At 38.4% G+C, this 21,971-nt stretch overlaps 1 protein-coding gene across 1 annotated transcript in view; it reads right to left on the minus strand.

Annotated features, from left to right (window-relative positions):
* PPP4R1 (protein phosphatase 4, regulatory subunit 1) overlaps positions 1-21,971 on the minus strand; it is a 99,995-nt gene that overhangs the window by 72,576 nt on the left and 5,448 nt on the right. Inside the window, exons 3-5 of the mRNA XM_006891434.1 lie at positions 11,935-12,077; positions 11,133-11,279; positions 103-210 (exon numbers count right to left, since the gene is read on the minus strand). Of these exons, the coding sequence (XP_006891496.1) occupies positions 103-210; positions 11,133-11,279; positions 11,935-12,077 (398 nt within the window). The remainder of the gene's footprint in view (positions 1-102; positions 211-11,132; positions 11,280-11,934; positions 12,078-21,971) is intronic.

Below are 21,971 nucleotides of genomic sequence, written 5' to 3' on the forward strand. Positions count from 1 at the left end.
ATAAGAACAAATAAAAAACAATAAATCAAGACTGATTTGACAGTATCATGTTAATTCCAGAGTAAATGAGCCATCTGTAGAATTAAAAATATAATTAATTACCTTTCGAACATGAAACATTCTGCAATCACAGCACATCTCACAAAACCTAGGGAGGATAAGACGCTCAGTAATGTCCTTTCCAACCATGGATGCCATTTTGCACATTATCTAAAATTACAAAACAAACAAACAAACAGAACATATTGAAATGATCTTCAAATGAAGACCTTTTCAGTTGTTTCTTAATAAACTCACAGAATTTAAGAAAACACATAATATTCTATGGCAATATTATATCACATATCACACAAAAAAACCACTCACTGAGGCTAATTAATTCTATTTTTTATATGTATATATGTGTATATGTGTGTGTGTACATATATCTATATATATCTTTTCAAAGAGAAAAATTAGGCATAAGGAATGACTGGGCTTAACAGATATATCTGTTTTAAAACATCTATAAGGGCATGTAACTACTGATCTCTGCTCATGTGGGGCAAAAGAGAATGAAGTACTCCAAAGAATCCAAGAAGAAAACAGTTTGCAGGTGCCTGGTCATATCTGCCGTTCTGACAAAAGATACAAGATGCCAGATAAAATGAAAGAAAAATGTGTAACAAGATTCAAATTCTTAAAAAATGACCAACCTTACAGAAGTGCTGGAGACCAGGAGAACCTTTAAGACTGCTGGTCTGGGACATTCTTTTAACTTGAAACAGAACTTATTCCCCAAAGCCATGTTTTAGCCAAAAAATAGATGGGCTTATCAGACATACAAAGTCATCTGACAGTATGTATCCTAGTAGGTTATAGATAACACTGAGAAGAAAGAGGATCCTGGAACACTTAATTGTGCTTGTGTGGAACCTATACCTGCACAAGAGGCTGTTGTGTGAACAGAACAAAGGAATACTATATGGTTTAAAAGCAAGAAAGGTGTGCGTCAGGGCTGCATCCTTTATCTGCATCTATTCAACCTGTGTGCCAAGCATGTAATTTGAGAATCTGGCCTATCTGAGAAGAATGTGGCATCAGGATTGGAGGACGACTCATCAACAACCTTGTGTGCTAGAAGTGAAGAGGCCTTGAACCACCTGCTGCAGAAGGTCAAAGACTACAGCTTTCTATATGGGTTAAATCTCAACATCAAGAAAACAAACATGTTCACCAGTGGACCAATAGGCAACATCGTGATGATGATGTTGCTTGTCTTTGAGTCGTGCACAACTCATAGTGACCCTATGAACAAAAGGCCTGAAGCCCCTCTACAACTATGGACATTTATCAAAGTCCATAGTTTCTGGAGGCAAGCTGTTTAGGAAGTGGATGCTACTCCTGCTTCCAAACGTCACAGAATGTATTATTGGTTGAGTCGCCTGCAATGCATAGTGACCCTATGGACAGCAGCTCTGAACCTTTTCCTGTCCTGAGCCAGTCTCACTAATTCTGACACATCAACCTCCACTGTACCAGTTACTCTATCAATCCATATCATCTGGGGTCTCCCTCTCCTGTGTTGTTCACCCTTCCAAGCATGATGTCCTTCTCCAAGGACCAATCTCTCCTGGCCACGTGCCTGAAGTAAGTGAGGCAAAGCTTCAAAATCCTAGCCTCTAAGGAAAGACTTGGTTTTAACCTCTCCAAGACAGATTGATTTGTTTTCTTGGCAGTCCATGGTATGCTCAAGACTCTTCTCCAGAACCACAACTCAAAGGCATCTATTATTCTTCTGTCATCCTTAGTCATTGTTCAACTTTCTGAAGCATAACGATTGAGAAAACCACAGCCTGGATTAGGCACACCTTTTAATCTAGACTGGCATTGTTGCTCTTCAGCATTCTGGGCAGGTCCATGACAGCAGATTTTCTCAATGCAATTCATCTTTGATTTTTCTTTTTTTTTCATCTTTGATTTCTTGACTGCTGGTATTAAGAGTGTTCACTGTGGATCTGAGCAAGCTGTAATTGCTAATAACCTCAATCTCTTCTCCATCTATTATGATGTTGCCAATCGGCCCAGTGGTGAGAATATCTTCTTGATGTTGAGCTTCAATCCATATTGAAGACTACAGTCCTTGACCTTTTGCAGTAAGTGCTTCAGGTCTTCTTCAGTTTCAGCAAGCAAGGTTGTGTCAACTGCATATGTATCCCTGACACACTCCTTTCTTGATTTTAAACCATGCAGTGTTTCTTTGCTCTGTTCTGAGGACTGCTTCCTGGTCCAAGTATAGGTTTTGTATAAGCACAATCAAGTGTTTTGAGATTCCCATTTTCTTCAAGGTTAGCCACAATTTATTGTGATCCACACAGTCAAATGACTCTGCATAGTCAATGAAACACAGACAGACATTCTTCTGATACTCTCTGCTTTCTGCCAAGATCCATCTGACATTGGCAATAATTTCCCTTGGTGGCATGACCTCTTCTAAACCCAGCCTGTATTTCTGGTAGTTCTCTGTCAATATAACATCATAATAAATGGTAGAAAAGACTGAAGTTGTCAAGGATTTTCTTTTACTCAGATCCATAAATACCAACGATGGTAACAGCCATCAAGAAGTCAAAAGACACATGTTCCACTGGGAGAATCTGTTGTCAAGGACTTCTCCAAAGTGCCAAATAGCAATGATATCAGTGTAAAGACTAAGGTGTGCCCAATGCAAGTCATACTCTTTTCAGTTACTTCCTATGCATCTGAAAGGCTGGATAATGAGTAAAGATGACAGAAGAAGATACGATCCATTTGAATTGGGGGTATTGGAGAAGAGGACTCAATATCCCATAGACAGCCAGAAGAACAAACAACTCTTTCTTGGATGAAGGGTTATACCTAAAGTATAACAGGGTTAGAGACAAGGATGGTGAAGCTTCATCCTGTTACTTTGGGTATGTTATCAGGAAGGGTCTGTCCTTGGGAAAAAGATACCATGCTGGCAATAGTGGAGGATTAAAGAAAGAAGCCCCACAATAAGACTGACACAGTTGACTGTAAGAATGGATTTGAGTGTCAGAGATGAGGAAGATGACAGAGGACAGGCCAAGGTGCAGATATGTTCTTCTAGAGTCACTAAGAGTCATAGTTAATTAGATGGCACCTAACAACATCATCCATAAGTAATAGCATTTCCTTAAACAATCAATGAAATGAGACAAAACAGTCAAAGATGAGTAGGCAAGAAAGAAAGCTAGAAAAACAGAAACAGAACAAGGAGAATGGAAATTAGAATGCTCACATACTACATGAATTATAACCAGTCCTGGAACAGTCTGTGAAAAAATGAAAATCTTATTTGCTGTGTCAACTTTTATCTAAAATAAAAACTACTTTTAAAAACATCAACTAAATGTGGTTAGTTATCTGTTAAGAAAATCTGATTTTAAAATGAGAATTTCTGTATAAATGACCACTTCATTTACTTTTTGATTAGGAAGAAAAAAATATTCTAGATGTGCTATTTTCTTGCTCAACATAAAACTAATTTAAGGCTTTAAAAAATAGTATACTAGGACAACCTATACTAATAGAAGTTCTGGCATTTGACTGTGTGGACCATAACAAACTGTAGCTGACTCTGAGAAGAATGGGAATCCCAGAACACTTGATCATGCTAATGCGAAACCGATACTTGAACCAAGAGGCAGTAGTCAGGACAGAGCAAGGAAACACTGCATGGTTCAAAATTGGGAAGGGCGTACGCCAGGGATGTGTCCTATCTCCATACCTTTTCAACCTGTATGCAGAACAGATTATCCAAGAGGCTGAGCTCTATGAGGAGAAATATGGCATCAGGATTGGTGGAATATCTATCAACAATCTGTGTTATGCAGATAACACAATCCTGCTTGCTCAAACTGAGGAGGACCTCAAGCACTTGCTGCAGAGGGTCAAGGATTGCAGCCTCCAATATGGATTGAGGCTCAATGTCAAAAAGACAAAGATTCCCACCACTGGACCAATTGGCAGCATCAGGATGGATGGTGAAGAGAATGAGATTGTTCATAGCTTTAGTCCACTTGGCTCCACAATCAACACACTTGGCACCAGCAGCCAGGAAATTAAAAGACGTATTGCAATGGAAAAGTCTGCTGTTAGGGACCTCTCTAAAGTACTGAAGAGCAACGGTGTCTCTCTGGAGACTAAGGTGAGTCTGATACAGGCCATGGTCTTTGCAATCACTTGTTATGTGTCAGAGAGTTGGACAATGGCTGAGGAGGATAGAAGGAGAATTGATGCTTTTGAGCTTTGGTGTTGGAGAAGAGTATTGAGGGTACCATGGACTGCTAAGAAAACAAACAGATTCATTCTGGAGAGGGTTAAACAGGGCTGCTCCTTGGAGGCAAGGATTCTGAGGCTTTGTCTGACATACTTTGGTCATGTTGTAAGGAGAAGGACATCATGCTTGGGAGAGTGAAGCGCAGGAGGGGAAGGCCTAGAAGATGGACTGATTCGGTGACTGAGGCAATCAGGATGAGTGTGTCGGAGACAATGAGATTGGCACAGTACAGAGCAGAGTTTAGGGCTGTTGTACATAGGGTCGCTATGAGTCACAAGTGACTCGACGGCACATAACAACAACAAATGAGTAAAAAGTTGTGCTTCCCTCCCAAAAACAGGCAGTTTGAATTCACCATCTACTGACAATGTTGCCCCTTGCATGTCATACTTTCTGAAAGCCTGCTGGAGGGTCCATTGTGAGTTAATTGTGACTGGACAGCACAGTGAGTGAGTCACACTAACAGCCCTGCTTTATCCAGTACTCATAATTGTGCCTCACTCTGCAAAGGCGTAGTCATCCAAATCAAGGACATCACTTAAACACACACAAATTTCACAGTTAACACAATACTGGGGGAAAAGATGGTGGACTGTTATCTGAAAACTGGTCCTAAATTAACCAGATGCTCCCTGTAGTTAACACAGAAAGGAATATGATGGCTTTGTCATCTATTAAATTTACTCCTACCTACCTTAGATGTAAAAGAAAGGAATATAAGGTACATTAGAAAAATGTAAGCCCTGAGTAAAATGATAGACTAAACAGCAGTTCAGACATTCTACAACAAGGGGAGCAGAAAATAGGCAACAGATTTGAATGATAATTCTGGAAACCAGAGTTTAAAAAGACAAGAAAAAAAAAAACCTTCAACATTGACTGAAGGAAGAAACTGAGTACAAACACTGAATAAGGACACATATGGACCACAGAGCTGTAAGCAGCACCGCACATCCATTTTGCACATCTGTCTATTTAGTGAAGGAATCTGGAACTGTGGGGGTATCCACACAGCGGCTGCTAACTGATGGTGGGAAAGGTGAGTCTTGTCCCCTGTCCCACAGGATCAAGGAAGTGAGTTCCCAAATACCACCTCTCATCAGGTAGACAGCATTTCCTTGGCCCCTCTTGGCTGAGGATAGGCCCATGCCATTTGGTGTCTGGTGCCTAGAGTGTGTACAGTAACACACTCAGTCTTTTCTGGAAACTAGCCTACAAAGCTGTGTTTTCCCTGAAGTCAGCCCCTGGATATTACTGGAAGCAGCACACCCCCTCAGAGTGTGCCATCTTCAGGGATCCCAGGTCAGCAGTCAATACCTCTTCATACTAGCCGCCTGCAGCTGTATACTTTGCTTGTACCAGTCCCCTCAGACTGGCCATGGAACCATTACTAGCCAGGCAGGCTAGCTTAGGATTTTCTAAAGCCAGCAGAAAGGTGAGGTGTCTTCTGGAGCCTCACTCACCAATCAAAGTAACAGAAGCTCCAATCCAACTGCTTACTGCAACATTCTGCTGACTGTCAGGCACCCTGCCTTTGGCCAGATATCCTTCTTTCATCACAACAGTGACAAGATCAAGTATCTATGCCATCCACCCTGACAGTCCCTTCTTTTTTTTATTTCCCAAGGCTTCCTAGGGTTTTGTTGTTTCATTGCTTGCGTTTCTTATGATTTCCTCCTTTTTTATTTCATATCTTCTAGTTTCTATTCTCTAGCTTTTTGTCCTTTCTCTTCCCAATCTGGCCTCTTTTCTTCTTTTAAAAACTTTTCTATTCTGATTCTCTTTCATTTTGTGAACTACTCTCAGTTTTGGTTTTTCTCTTTTCTATTATTGCCCAATTCTGTTGTTTTATATTCTCCTTTTCCTTGTCTTATCTGTTAACAGACAGCAACAATATCCAGCCACATGTATACTCCCTGTAGCTTTACCCATTATGAAAGACTAAAACTGGCTTCTGCAACACTGATCAATGAAGGACTACAACCAACACCAGTCCAGTCATCCCTCCCCTGCTGTGCTCTACACAGTGAACAGATAGCTGTACACACACCACCCTCTATCATACCCAGCAGAAGACAGGAAGTGAAACAGTAAGAATCATTGAACTATCAAGTGCCACAACACACTTACACAGTTCATCAGAACAAAACATAACAGACCTAATACCACTATAGTACTGGGGAGGCAGCACATAGTAGGATAAGCCAGCCAAATAAACAGGACAAAATGGAACAAAAGAAAGCAGACCTAAATGTATAATCAGAAAACACTTTAGAGGAAGTAATTCCAACAGAATTCCTGAAAAGGAATTGAAATGAATGATAGTCTAGTGTCTTCAACAAACTGATAAAAATACAGATAATTTTTTAAAAAGATCAATTAGAGAAAATAAACAGAGAATCAGGAATCATTTAAGGCAAAAAAAGTGAAATTCTAAAAATGAGAACTGAAATCTCAAAAGTAGAAATCACACTGAAAGGACAAAAGAGCAGATGAAAAGAAATAAAATGAAGACTTAGTGGAATTAAATCCTTCACTAGTGCTCTGGCAGAGGAACCAGCAGAAGAAAGGAAAAAAGGAAATTGAAGAAAGCACACAAATCACGTGCAACCACATCAAGAAGAATGACTTAATATGACTGGAACATCAGATCAAGAAAAGTTTCCCCTGAAAAACAAAAACCAAACAAACACACACAAACAAAAAATTACAGAGGAAATCACTGAAGATTTGCTAGAAGAAAACATCCTAAATTTATGAAAAAGGAGAAAATCTGCACTTAAGAAGCTAAGAAAACTCCTAATAGGATAGACTACATAGAAAACCACCAAGACAAACGGTAATAAATTTTTTTTAAAAAAGCAAACCAAAAAAGATCAACAGAAATTCATTATCCTAGATTCAGAACTGACTCACAGTTGACCCTCCAGTGGATTTTTAGAGGCTATAAACTGCACAGGAGGAGACTGCCCATCTTTCTCCCTTGAAGCATCTGGTGGTTTTGAACTGCCTGCCATTGATATGGCTCTGAAATTCCCTAAATACAAGGTCAACATTCTACAAAGAGAGGGGAAAAGAAAGCATCAGCTTTATACAGAAAGGGAAGAGACCACTATAAGCAAAGTGATATAAGAAAAAAAAAAGTTTATCTCAAAACTAACTCAAAAGGGATCAAGGACCTAAGACATAAAACTAGAAACTATAAAGATTATCAAAGAAAAAACCTAAGCCCACTTAGGAGCTCTAATCAATGGCATGAACAGAATTCTTAAAAGAGGATTAACTGCAGTAAGGGAAATTCTTAGGTGCATCAAAAGACTTCTCCACAAAAATGAAAGAGAAAAAAAAAATCTTAAAACTGGGGGAAAAAATATTTGGCAATGACACATCTGAGGAGGGCGTTATCTATAAAACTTAATAAAAACTCCAATACCTCAACAAGAAAAAGACAAACAAAACAATTTCAAAATGGGCAGAGGACATTAATAGACACTTTACCAAAGACATTCAGATGGCCAACAAGCACATGAAGAAATGCTCAAGATCACTAGCAAGTCAAAACAAAAATGAACTATCATCTCCTTCCAGCAACAAAAGCAAATTTAAACAGGACGGCAAATAACAGATGCCAGGAGGATGTAGAGAGGTTCTGAAACTCTCATACACTGTGGGTGAGAATATAAAATGGGGCAATAACTATGGAAAGCAGTTTGGCATTTCCTTAGAAAGTTGAGAACAGATGTGTCACTTGATCTAATAATTCCTAGGTACATGTCATGTTTACTTTAGCATTATTAAACAAAAACAGAGTTAAAAACCACCCAAGTGCCTAATGCACACCCATGTTTATCATGGCTTTGTTCACAATAGCAAAGAGCTGGAAACAACCTAAGTACAAATCAACAAATGGATAGAGAAGCTGTGGTATATTCACACAATGGAATACTACGCTACAATGAAAAATGAGGAACTCATGAAATATACAAAATGGTGACCCTGGAGGACATTATGCTGAATGAATTATCTCAGTCACAAAAGGACAAATACTGCATAGTGCCACTGTTGTAAAATGGGACTGACATTGGGGTTGGGGAAAGACTGAGGGGATAAATAATGTATACTGCATTGAAATAGATGAGGGAGAGAACTGTTTGAAAGGGTTATATGAGGGAGCTTTGGTGTTCTGGTGGCAAGAAGCTGCACTGCAATCCCAGAGGTATTTGGTTTGAGTCCACCAGATCTCTTGCTGGAGAGGGAGAACAATCTCCTCCTGTACCAGTTAGATGTGATTTGATAGTACACACATACAAAATAGTAAAATAAAATAAAAAGTTGGTTTTTTTTAAAAAAAAAGAGTGTTATATGATTAGGTATTATTGTCACTACAGGAGTCCAGAACGAAGGCTGCATAATGGAGGGACTTGTGGGGGAGGGATTGATTAACAATGAAAGAATTTTTCTTTTACTTTTCAAAGAGAAAAGCAAACTGGGGGGGAGGGTTGGGCAGGGAGAAAAGTGTAACAATGAACGAATGGAAATCCAAAATCTCTATAAACTTTCTATTAATGGAGAAAAGGCTAAAGAAACGCAATGGACACTCACATAATGTATTACTATGCATCACTAAATAATGAATGCAAATTTGTGAAATACTGCACACATGGATATATCTAGAGGACATTATGCTAAGTCAAATAAATCAATCACCAAAGAACTAGTAAGGTATAAGAATACTGCCACACCACAAAAGCTAAGGAAATACTTACACACAGAACCAATCTGTGAAAGGGTTAACAGAGTTGTAAACAGAGGGAAGAGGAGAGTAAAATGAACAGGTAAGCTGTGTGAGGGAAAAGGCAACTTACAATACGGAGGTGGAAAAATAATAAATTCCATTAATCAATGGAAGGTACTAAAACAAAATGTCTAAGAAAAAAACCAGTATGATTTGTAAATCCTAACTCAAATTAAATCCATGCATACATATGTACATAAGACAGACCAAGGAAGAAATGATGGCCTTTGAATTGTGGTGTTAATGGAGTATGTCAAATACACCGTGGCCTGACAAAAGAACTTGGAAGAAGTATATCCAGAAAACTGCTTAGAAGGGGTCAATCTCTGGAGAAAGATATTATACTTGGTGAAGTAGAGGGTGAATTAACAACCACAATAAATAAAGATGACCCTCAATGAGATAGATTTTGACACTGTGTCTGTGGCTATAGCAACAGGCTCAAGCAAAGCAAAGATTGTGAGGAGGTGCAGGATGAATTTCGCCTCTAAGGTTGGGAAGAGTTGAAGTCTACTTGATGTCACCTTGGAAAGGGACATTATAAATGGAAAGGTGCGGTTTGGCTAAAGAGAGAAAGGTTACAATGAGATGAGCTGGCACAGTGATTGTAGCAATGGGCTCAAGAGTATCAGACGATGAGGATGGCACAGTTACAGGGCATGGTTCAGGTCTGCTGTTCATGAGTTGTACTTGGCTTAGCAGCACTTTACAGCAACAACAACAATATTCACAGATGACATGATTATGCAGAAAAGTCAATGTATCTGTAAGAAGATACTAGAGTAAATAAGTTTAGGAAGGTTGCAGAATTAGAGTAAAAACAGAAAATTTCATTGCTTCCTTTATAACAAATCGAACGGGAAAAAAATGCTTCCTTGGGGATTAGTACATCAAAGGCACGCAGAGGATACACATTTTTCTTCATTAGACCTGCATTTAATTTAAAAAAAATGATTATCACTATGTAAATTAAAAAAACAACAAAAAACAAACTCATTAAAGAAATGAAAACAATCTCTCAACACATGAGGAACAATTATGAAAACTATGGTGTTTACCAAAATAAATTCAAACTCATTATCTTGGATTTGGAAATCAACTCAGCTTACTCTCCACAGAGTTTTCAGAGGGTGTAAATCTCATGGAAGGAGATTATTCAGCAAATCTCCATAGCAGACTAAGCCACCAGAACATCTTTAACAGTATGTATTTGGGAGGGGGGGAGAAAAAGGTAGAGATTAAATAAAATAAATACTCTTCACCTTCATTCCTTCTCTCTGATAATGTATTTTCAAGGATTCTTTTCTTTATTTCTGTTAACATTTAAAGAAATTGTATGGCATGACAATATCCCAGGGGCAGATGAGCTTCCTTCTGTTTGTAGTGTGCTGTAGGTGCTCTGGCAGAGCTAGCTGTCCCCTAGTTTTATGTTGGCTAATTTAACAGATGGAGGTCATTTATGTTGTAAGGTGTATGTAAGCCAACCCTAACCCTGGTCTGAAGTTAGCTATTCAACAGATTCCTTAGTAAATAATTTGAGGTCACTGAAATGTTGAGTGATACTTTGATGTTGAGAAGAAAATCTCTTTGTTAAGACTGCCTAAGTTTGATCTTCTAGGATCCAGATATGCCTCCCATCCTCTGTAGTGCCCAACTTTGCATGTACCTGGTATCTAGAACAAGTGTGTTACACTGAAGCAACTCTATGAGACTCCACATCCAGGGCTTGTTTTCCAAAAAAGAGGTATTGTTTAGAGTAGCAAAACTAGACACCTCCTAGGCTGCTGCTGTCAAGGCAGGTTCTGAGATGTAACCAAGACTAAGAGTGCCAGGTCACCTGCTACCACAAAGGTTGTAACAAATACAGTTCAGTTACAAAGAGGGTAAAACCCCAAGCAAAGAAACAAACAAATAAAAAACCTATGTCATGTGATATAGCTTAAGATTTAGTGACCACCAACTGTTACTCAAGGTAGTAATTTTTTAACCTAAATTGAGAAATCAAATTCTACTCACAGCAACGGCTTCTGTTTTCACATCGTCATTGCTATCTGGGGCAGTTAGTTCTATGAGGACTGGACACACATTAGTCTCCACATCAAATCGCTCAATTAGCTCCTGCTCCAGCAAAGCCAGCAAAGCTGCCTGACTTGTTTTTCTCACCTATGAAAAAAATAGTATAAAATGAGTCCATATACAACAGAGCAAAACCTGCCATTTGATTTTTTTACAAATTGGTATTGAGTTGAGAAATTTGACAAGTTTTCAACTCAAATGAAAGAGACTCATCATTAGACTTGAAAATCCCCTCTGCCATCAAGCTGACACATAGCAATAGGGCAGGGTAGAACTGCCCCTGGGGATTCCTGGGCCACAGTATTTACAGGAAAGGAGGCAGCCACATCTTTTGAGAAGCTTGGTGGGCTTGAAATGAAGATCTTTTGGTTATTAACCACTATAGTATCAGGTCTCTCATAACTGGCAAAATCTGAAAAGGAAGTTATGACTATTTTCTTCAATGGCTACAAACCTATTATTAAAATTGTATCATAACAGATTAAGTTGAATATAAAGATATCACACATTAATAGCAAATATTAGGATGAAAAACTATGAGGATGAGGGTATCACATGACAATACTGACTCTAATTATGGCAGGTTTTTGAAAAATCTTGTCTAATAAAAAACTGTCATAGAAAAACAAACAATAATGAAGTAAAAGGGTGAAAATTAACAAATATTCAAAGGTGATCACTTATGATACACAAACTACATTTTCTTGTATAATATGTAAATATTGCTAGGAAACTCTCTTACCTGATTATTCTGGTCTGCAAGATACCTAACCACGATAGGGAGTAAGTACTTGGAAAAAGCATATGGGATTGAAGGCCGGTTTTCTTGACAAAATAATGCAATAGGAGGTACTTGTTCCATCAGCTCTGCTCTCACTGTTGGTTCTATTAAAACAACAGTTAAATGAACAGATAAATTTTCCAATGGTTAGAAAGTTTTTACCTACTACTTCTCAGTAGTTTGAGACTACTGAGAAAGGTTTTGGACTTCCAGCCTAAACTTACAAAAAGGACTTACAAAAAGGTTCTGTAACTCTACAAACCTTTTCATAATCACATACAGGCAAACTTGATGAGGGAAAGGATGGCCTTTTCTCATCCTAAGTTTCCATTATTAAGAGTATGCACCTAATAAGCACTTGTTTCTTAAAATGGACCAACTCTGTCCTACATGGTGCTGGGAATTAAAGATCTGATATTCTTATTAGTACTACAGCATGGTATTCCTAGAAACTATTATTTAAGGAGTAGACAGTTACTGTGGCAAGTGATAAGGATTAATTTCTAATCTCAATTTACACAGGTTTACTTTTCACTTAACAAAGAACAAAAGCAGTTGGTAAATAATAAAGATTCCCTAAAAGAAAAAAAACCCACTAAAAATATGGAAAATTGGAACGCAAGCACAAAACACTCTAAACTTCTAAGTTTGAAAACAGTGAAATGCCAATAAATAATTGTGGGGAAACCAGCCAGCTATAGAAGGAAAAAAAAAAAATTTTTAAGATTCTTAGGTGCTATGATTCGTTTCTACTCACAGCAACCCTATAAACAACAGATCTGATTTTGTCCTATCTCGTGTCATCCCCAATCTCCTCTGTATTCAAGCCCATTATTGTAATCATTGTGTCAATCCATCTTGTTGATTATCTCCCTCTCTTTCTCTGATCCTCCACCTTTCCTAGCATGGTATTTTCCCCCCAAAGACTGGCCCTTTTTAACAACATGCCCAAAGTATGTGTGTCAAAGTTTCACTTTCCTTGCCACTAAGGAGCACCTTGGTTGCACTTCCTCCAAGACAGACTTGTTTGCTCTTTTGGCAGTTCAAGGGATGAATATTCAGTACTTTTCAATGTGATCATTTAAAAGCATTAATTCTTTTGCCATTCTTATCCACTGGCGATTCCAATCTTTTCTCCATCTTTCAAGATGTTGTCTATTGGTCCCGTGGTGAAGATTTTTGGTTTTTTGATGTTGAAATAGAAATCACAAAAGAAAAAAAAATCACATTGAAGGCTTTAGTCTTTGGTCTTCTGCAGCAAATGCTTCAAGCAAGGTTGTGACATCTGCATAAAAGAAGTTGTTGATGAGTCTTTCCCCATATGATGGCACATTCTTCATATAATTCAGCTTCTTAAATTATTTCCTCAGCATACAGATTGACTAGATATAGAGGAAGCATACAAGCCTGACACACACCTTCCTGATTTTAAACCATGCAGTGCTGTTCCTTAATTCTGTTCGGTCAAGAGCTTCTTGGTCTATGTGTAAGTTTCACACGAATACAATTAAATGTTTTGGGTTCTCATTCTTCTCAATGTTACTCAAAATTTGTTAGGATTTACATAGTCAAATGTCTTTGAACAATCAAGAAATTAAAAGTAAAGACCTTTTTGGTATTTTCTACTTTCAGTCTAGATCCATTTGACATCATAGTGCTATGGCTTCTTTTGATTCTACCTTGATTTCTGTAAGCTCCATAATGAGGATTCCAGGTGTACTTAATTCTCTTCAGCAAGATTTTCTTGCATATTATAATGTTTTATAATCTATTTTTTTTGGAATAAGAATACATATGAATAAATATAAGTCTCTTCCAGTTGACCAGGTAGCTATATTCCATAATTCTTGGCAAAGGCTACATCTGTTTTCCTAAACACTTAAATTGGTATTCCATCAATTCTTTCTTTCCCCCCTTCTACTTTTTATTTTATTCTGATTTATTTACAAAGTTTTAATACATTGTGTTTCACAAAAGATCCTTCCCATTTCTTTCACCCCACCCACCCACTGAATTCTGCAACCCTATTAACACCCTCCCTTCCCTTCTATTTCCACCCTCTCCCCCACCTTGGATCCTCATACTCATTCTACAATGATGGTTTTATACAGGATTTGTCCTTGTGGGGCTGAGTTAGTTCACTCAGCATAATGCTCTCCAGTCCCCTCCCAAGTCAGGTAGTTATTTAAAAAATGATTGCTCCTATGTGCTGTATAGTATTCCATTGTGTGAATGTATCATAATTTCTCAATCCATTTGAATGTGGTTGGTTACCACATTTTCTTGTGATGTTGAATAATGCTGCTAATGAACACTGGTGTACAAGTTTCCAATTGAGCCTCAGTTCTCATTTCCCAAGCAATGGAATAGCTGGGTCATATGGAATGTCTATGTTCAGATTTTTGATGAAGCACCAAACTGCCTTCCAGAGTGGTTGTACCACTGTACAATCCCAACAACAATGTAAAAGAGTTCCTCTGTCACCACGCTCTCTGCAACATTTATTACTTGCTGTCCTGTTAAAATTTTGCCACTGCTATTGGAGATGGTATTTCACTGTGGTTTTTATTTGCATCTCTTATTGCCAGTGATTCAGAGCATTTCTTCATGTCTGTTGGCCATCTGAATATCTTCCTCTGTAAAATTCTTTTCATGTCTTTTCCCATTTTGTAATTGGGTTATCAGACTTTTTCTTGTGGAAGCCTAGCAGTATTCTATAAACTTTCATTATGAGACTACTGTATGAGATGGTATTGCCAAATGTTTGCTCGCAGTCAGGTTTTCTTTACCCTGAACTGGAAAACCAGGAAGCCTTGGTTTCCCCTTTGGGAAGTGGCTCCACTGCCTCACTCAAATTCCAGCTATCTTCAGTATTCCATCAATTTTTGAGGCTTTATTTTGTGCCAATGCTTTCAGTGCAGTTAGAATTTCTTCCTATGATCATATGCTAATTCCTGAACTGGTTCAAGGTCAACTAACTTTTTTGGTATGTGACTCTGTGTATTCCTTCCATCTTCTTTTGATGCTTCTTGGATCAGCCAGAGTTTTGCCCATAGAATCCTTCAGTACTTCAATATGTTCTTTCACCTTAAAAAATGCAAAGTGTGTTCTTCTCTTTTGGTTTTCTAACTCCAGCTCTGTGCATATTTTGTTATAATACTGTGCTTTGTCTTCTTTACTTGCCCTTTGAAATTGTCTGTTTTATCTCTTTTCCATTGATCTATGTGCCTTTCACTGTATCAGTGCCATGCTGTCTTGACCACCATGGTGTTCATCTCTCTTACTTCTTTTGGGTTCTTGACCCTCTAGGACAATTTTTAGAGTGTCTTCTGACATGTATTTTGGTCTATTCTTTCTTACCTGTCTTTGCAATGATAAGACTTCATGGTGATGTCCTTGATGTCATCCCACAACTCCTATGGTCTTTGTTCATGATTTGTTCATCTATTTGTGTGGAGATTTTTTTAGATTCAAGTGAGATGGGCTTACGTTTTTTTTTCCTACTGAACTTATTCTGTCTTCAGCTTTAACCTGCATGAGTAACTGAAAGTTCCACAGTCAGTCTCCAAACCTGTCCTGAGTACAGATATTAAACTTTTACATTAACTCTCTACAGATGTAGTTAATGTAATTTGTATAGTCTATCAGGTAAGATCCATGTGTCTCGTCACTTTATATTTTTAACAAGGTATTTGCAATTAATAAAATAGTTGTACAATAGCCTATCATTTGATTTTCAGCCTCATTTCTGTCACCAAGTTCATAGTTTCCAACTATCAGTCCTTTGTTTTCAACTTTTGCACATCATAAACATGTGTACATCAAAATGGATGAATTAAAAAAATCCTCAACTTATTAAAAGATAAAGCTGGAAAGCACTAAAAGATAGTATTTTTAAAATGTGACTTGAATGACTGGAATTCCAGAAGACAAGAGGGACCGAGAAATCACTGAAAAAATTGTGGAAGAAGTACTAGAAGAAAACTTCCCAGGTATGAAGACCTGGGAAATCCACATTTCAAAAAGCTCAGCAAACACCAACAGACTAGACCAAAATAGAAAAACATCAAGACATGTTGTTGAGTTGCTGAGTAATGCAGAGTCAGAAGCGACCCAATGCTAACCCTGTGGCAGGTTTTCAGAGGCAGTTAATTACACCAGAGGAGATTATACATCCTTCTCCCACGGAGCTGCTGGTGGCCTTGAACCATGTGCTTTCAGGATTGCAGTGCAGCTTCTTGCCAAAGAAAAGCTTTAAGTCCTAGCATAGTCAAATTCTTCAAAATAAAAGATAAGGCTTGAACACTAAAAAGAAGCATGAGAATAAAAAGTCATCTACAAAAGAAAAACAATTAGATTAAGTTCTGATTTTTCAGCAGAAACCATGTAAGCAAAATGACAATGGAGTGGCACATACAGAAAGTTGAAAAACAATTACGAACCAAAAAAGCTCTCCATCCAGTATTAAAGAGAAATTACATCCTTCACAGAAAAGAAGGACCTTACGGAATTTGTGAAAATAAAGACCAAATCTACAAGAACTTTTAAGGCAAGTCCTTCACACAGACACACTAAAGGAGAGTGGATGGACCACAGTAACAAGAAACAACAACAAAGAAACACAGAAAAATGGCAACAAGAAAACCTGGCTTGTCAATAATCACTCTTAATGTGAATGGAATTAACGTACCAATCAAGAGAAAAAGGGTTGCAGAATGAATAAAAAGAACAAAGGCTTTCAACATGTTGTTTACAAGATACATATCTGAGAAATAAAAAGAAAGGCTGACTCAAAATCAAAGACTCGAAAAAATATACCAAGCAAATGGCATCCACAAAAAAAGCAGATGGTGGCAATACAAATCTCTAATAAAACAGACTTTAGGATGAAAACTACCATAAAAGATAAGGAAGGGCACTCTATAATGATTAAAGGCAAAGTTGTTGTTGTTTAATGCTGTCGAGTCGTAGACGACTCATAGCGACCCTATGAACGAACAGCCTGAGCACTGTTTGTACATAGAGTTTCCAGAGGCAAGCCATTTTGGAAGTGGATGCCACTCCTGCTTCCAGGCTTGATTTAGTTGGGAAGTTCCAGCCAACACTGTCCACCAGGGGTGCCCATTACCATGACTGGCACATCACTGTCACAGGCTTCAGCATCACAGCAACCACGAGTTACCTCTGTAAAGCAACGCACAGACCAGTGCTATACCACCTTTATCTTAAAGACTTCTTTTCAAAGAAATCATCATGTTCTTTTGAATGTAAGAGAAGCCTTGATGACCTAGTCCATACAGAGTTGCATCTCTAATCCAAAAGCCACACCATCTCTGATAGTTCAAATCCACCAAGTAGCTCCATTGGACAAAGACGGAAAATCTGCATGACTGATTAATCCCCGTCTCCGCCCCTCTTCTCCGATCTTTACCTTCAAGGCAAATTCAGTAAGTTCCTATCTTACGATTTTCACAGATCCCTTAGCGTTTCCCTCCGTGTTCAGCGGTCCTTGTCCAGGCGCCAATTATCGGGGATCCAGCCCGATATGTCAGGAGAATTCTGCCAAAAGGAGGCACCAGGTTGAAATGAAGATGCGGAGAGGCTAATTGCTGATTTAAGAATACATACCCTTGGTCAACATCTATGTACCAAAAGACTGTTGTTGTTAGGTGTGGTTGAGTCAAGTACAACTAATAAAGACTCTATGAACAAAAGATCTGAGCCATGGTCTATCCTGTGCCATCCTCATACACAAGAGCCCACTGCAGCAGTCACTGTGTCAATCTACCTGGAGGGTATTCCTCTCCTTTGTTGACCCTCCACCCTACCAAGTACCATTCCCTTTTCCAAGAAATAGCTGCATCTTGCCTCCAAAGAGCACTCAGGATGGAAGTGGTTGCTTGGGCAACACAACAGGAGAAGGGAGTGAAAGGTATTCAGATAGGCAAAAAGAAATGGTTAAACTACTGCTATATGCAGATGATGATAGTGTACTCAATAAAAAAATTGTTAGAGCTAGTGGACCAATTTAGCAGAGTGGCAGGATACAAGATCAATATCCAAAAATCAGTGGGATTCTTCTACAGTAACAAAGATAAAGCAATACCATTTATAATAGCCAACAACAAATAGAGATACTTGGGAATAAGTCTAACTAGAAACACAAAAGACCTACAAAGAAAACTACAGAACACTTCTACAAAACACAGTAAAAAACCTAAATAAATGGAAATTCATAGGTAGGAAGACTCAATACTGTGAAACTGAGGATCCTACCAAAAGCAATCTGTATGTTCAATGTAATTCTAATACAGATAACAAATTAATTTTTCAAGATCAAAAGGGAAACTGTCAAGTTTATTTAGAGAAGAAAGAGACCCCGAAAAAGAAAAGCACTTTTGAAAACCAAAAATGAAGTGGGAGGCATAGTACTCCCTGATCTCAAAACCAAGTACACAACTGCCACCCAAGCAGATATATGCACATCCATGTTTATCATGGCTTTGTTCACAACAGCAAAGAGTTAGAAACAACCTAAGTGCCCATCAAAAAACAAATGGATAGAGAAGCTATGCTGCATTGAAAAACAAGGAACTCATGAAATATACAAAATGGGTGACCCTGGAGTACATTATGCTGAGTGAAATATCTCAGCCACAACAGGACAAATACTGCATAGTATCACTGTTGTAAAATGGGACTGACATTGGGATTGGGAGGAGACTGAGCAATATGGGATAAATTATTTATACTGCATTGAAAGAGATGAGGGAAAGAACTGTTTAAAAGGGATATATGATTAGGTATTATTGTAATGACAGGAGTCCAGAACGAAGGCTGCATAGTGGTGTGGACTTGTGGGGAGGGACTGTATAAAAATGGAAGAATTTTTCTTTTACTTTTCAAAGAGTGAACTGGGAGGGAAAGGGTGGGCAGGGAAGAAAAGTGCAACACTGAATGAACAGAAATCCGAAGTCTCTGTAAACTTTCATTAAAATGAATAATAGTTTAAAAAATAAAGAAAAAACCCAACCACTAAAACCCGACTACACAGCAGTAGTAATCAAAACAGAATGATATTGGTACGATGACAGGTACATAGACCAATGGAACAGAAGCAAGAATCCCGAAATGGACCTCCCTCTACAACAACCTCTTCAACAAACGGTGCTGGGAAAACTGGAATACTACCTGCAGAAAGTTGAAACAGGATCCACATCTCACACCACACACAAAAATCAACTCAAAGTGATCAGAGATCTGGGAGTAAAGCCCAAAACCATAAAGTTCTTAAGAAACAAACTGGGATCAAGTTTAGACTGTATCTCTATGGTACAAAGAGACTGCCAAACACAGCCAGAAATGCACCATCTGGAGAGGTTAAAATTGATGAATGGGATCTTCTAATGATTAAATCCCCTGGCTCATCAAAACCTTTTTCCAACAGGGTGTAAAGAAAAACTACCAACTGGGAACAAACATTTGGCAATACTAACTCAAGACAAGGGACACATAACAAAAGTTTACAGAATATTCCTCAGCCTCCAAAAGAAAAAGATTGATAATCTGATTATAAAATGGGCAAAAGACATGGAAAGAGATTTCCAGAGAAAGACATTTGGATGGCCAACAGGTACAAGAAGGAATGGTCAAAATCACTGGCAATAATAGAGATGCAAATAAAAACCTCAATGAGATACCATCACATCTCAGTAGAAGTGGGCAAAGTTAAGCAGGGCTGCAGCTGTTGTTATATGTCATCAAGTTGCTTGCAACTCATAGTGACCCTATGTACAACAGCTCTGAACCCTGTTTTATCTTGAGCCAACCTTCTTGTCTCTGACACACTTACCCCAATTACCTAGTCACTGAGTCAGTCCATCTCATCCAAAGTCTTCCTCTCTTGCACTGTCCCCTCACCCTTCCAAGCATGATGACTTTCTCTAAGGACTGGTCTCTCCTTGCAACATACTCAAGGTATGTCAGTTGAAGCTTCAAAATCATTGCCTCCAAGGAGTAGCCTAGTTTCACCCTTCCAGGTTGGACCTGTTTGTTCTTCTAGCAGTCCATTCATTACTCTTCTCTAGCACCACAACTCAAGGACATAGATTCTTCTATCATCCTTCCTCACTGTTGAGCTCTCAGCTCTCTAATGCATAACATGTAACTGCAAAAACCTGAATTAAGGGCACCTTATTTTCTAGACTGACATCGTTGCTCTTTTAGTACTCTGGAGAGGTTCCTGACAGCAGATTTTCCCAATATAATGTATCTTTTGATTTCCTGGAAGCTGGTACCAAGAGTGTTGACTGTGGAGCCAAACAAGCTGAAACTATTAACAATCGCCATCTCTTCACTGTCTATCATGATGCTGCCAATTGGCCCAGTCAGTGGTGAGAATCTTTGTTTTCTTGATGTTGCGTTTCAATCTATATTGACGACTGCATTCCCTGACTTTTCTGTAGTAAATGCCTCAGGTTCTCCTCAGTTTCAACAAGCAAAGGATGTGTCATCTGCATAATGACGACTGATGAGTCGTCCTCCAATTCTGATGCCATATTCCTCTTCATAGAGCTCAGCCTCCCGGATGATATGTTCTGCATATAGATTGAAAGGGTATGGAGATAGGATGCAACCCTGGTATACGTCTTTGCTGGTTCAGCACCATACAGTCTTTCCTGGCACTATTTCCTCTCTTCTGATGACTGCAACCTGATCCAAGTATAGGTTTTGCATACGCAAAAGCAAGTGTTCTAGGACTCTCATTGTTCTCAGACTTAGTGACAGTTTGTTGTGATCCACAAAGTCAAATGCCTTTACATAGTAAATGAAGAACAGATAGACATTCCAGCAAGCAAAAAAGGTTGGAGAGGATACAGAGACGTGGGAACTCTCATACACTGTTGGTGCAACTGCCTAACGGTACAACCATTCTGAAAACTAGTTTGGTGTTTCCTTAAAAAGTTGTACACGCGAACATCTGTATGACTCATCTATTCCACTATTAGAAATATACCCCAAGCAAATTAGGACTGAGACACAAATGGAGATTTGTGTAACACTGTTCACAGCAGCGTGTTATTTACCACCACAGAACAAGGAAATAGCCCAAATATCCAACCACAACTGAATGGATTGTGAAATTGTGGTACAGTCACACAACAGAATACTATGCAGCACATAAGACCAATGATTTAGAAAAATATTATATCACTTGGGAGAAACTGGAGAGCATTATGCTGAGTGAAGTAACTCAGTCTCATAAGGACAAATGCTGTAAGACCATTACTGTAAAAATAGGACAACTAGTAAAACGTGTATGGGGACCCAAGTGGGGGAAGAGGTTAGAGCAGAGGGCTAAGGATATGGGTAGAGGCCAAATAACAGTGTTACACAATTTGGTGGGCGGAGAGAGGGGGTGAAGGAAATGGGAAGGATTCAGTGGGGACTTAAAAAGACAGGGTAATAATGGGCATGGTCCAATGGTGATTAATTTTATAAAATATAATGCATGGGAATGACTGTATGAAACAATGTGAATGAAGAATACTGTGAAACACAATGTATACAAACGTTGTAAGCAAATCAATATAAAATTTAAAAGAAGTTAAAAATGTTACTTGAGGCATTAAGTTACTTCCAAAGGAAACAAAATCCAGAAATCAATTTCAAGATCAATTATTTTTCCTTAGAAAAACTTCACTACAGACAACAGACACTATATAGTTTAAGACAAAACATGGGAAAATAAAAAAAAAAACAACATGGGAAAATATACAAGCAAATTATTAATCACTAAAATACACAAATCAGTGTTCAAAAGGACATAATAAAATAAGGACACAAACAGGCAACTCATGAATGTGTTTGAAACAAAGTGAGACAATGGTTATTAGTAACGACATCATGTTGTTGTTGTTGTTATGTGCCGTCGAGTCGCCTGCGACTCATAGCGACCCTATGTACAATAGCCCTAAACTCCACTCTGTCCTGTGCCA

This window comes from Elephantulus edwardii, unplaced genomic scaffold, assembly GCF_000299155.1.
Source record: "Elephantulus edwardii isolate Elephantulus edwardi_28Jun2011 unplaced genomic scaffold, EleEdw1.0 scaffold00097, whole genome shotgun sequence".
Classification (NCBI taxonomy): domain Eukaryota; kingdom Metazoa; phylum Chordata; class Mammalia; order Macroscelidea; family Macroscelididae; genus Elephantulus; species Elephantulus edwardii.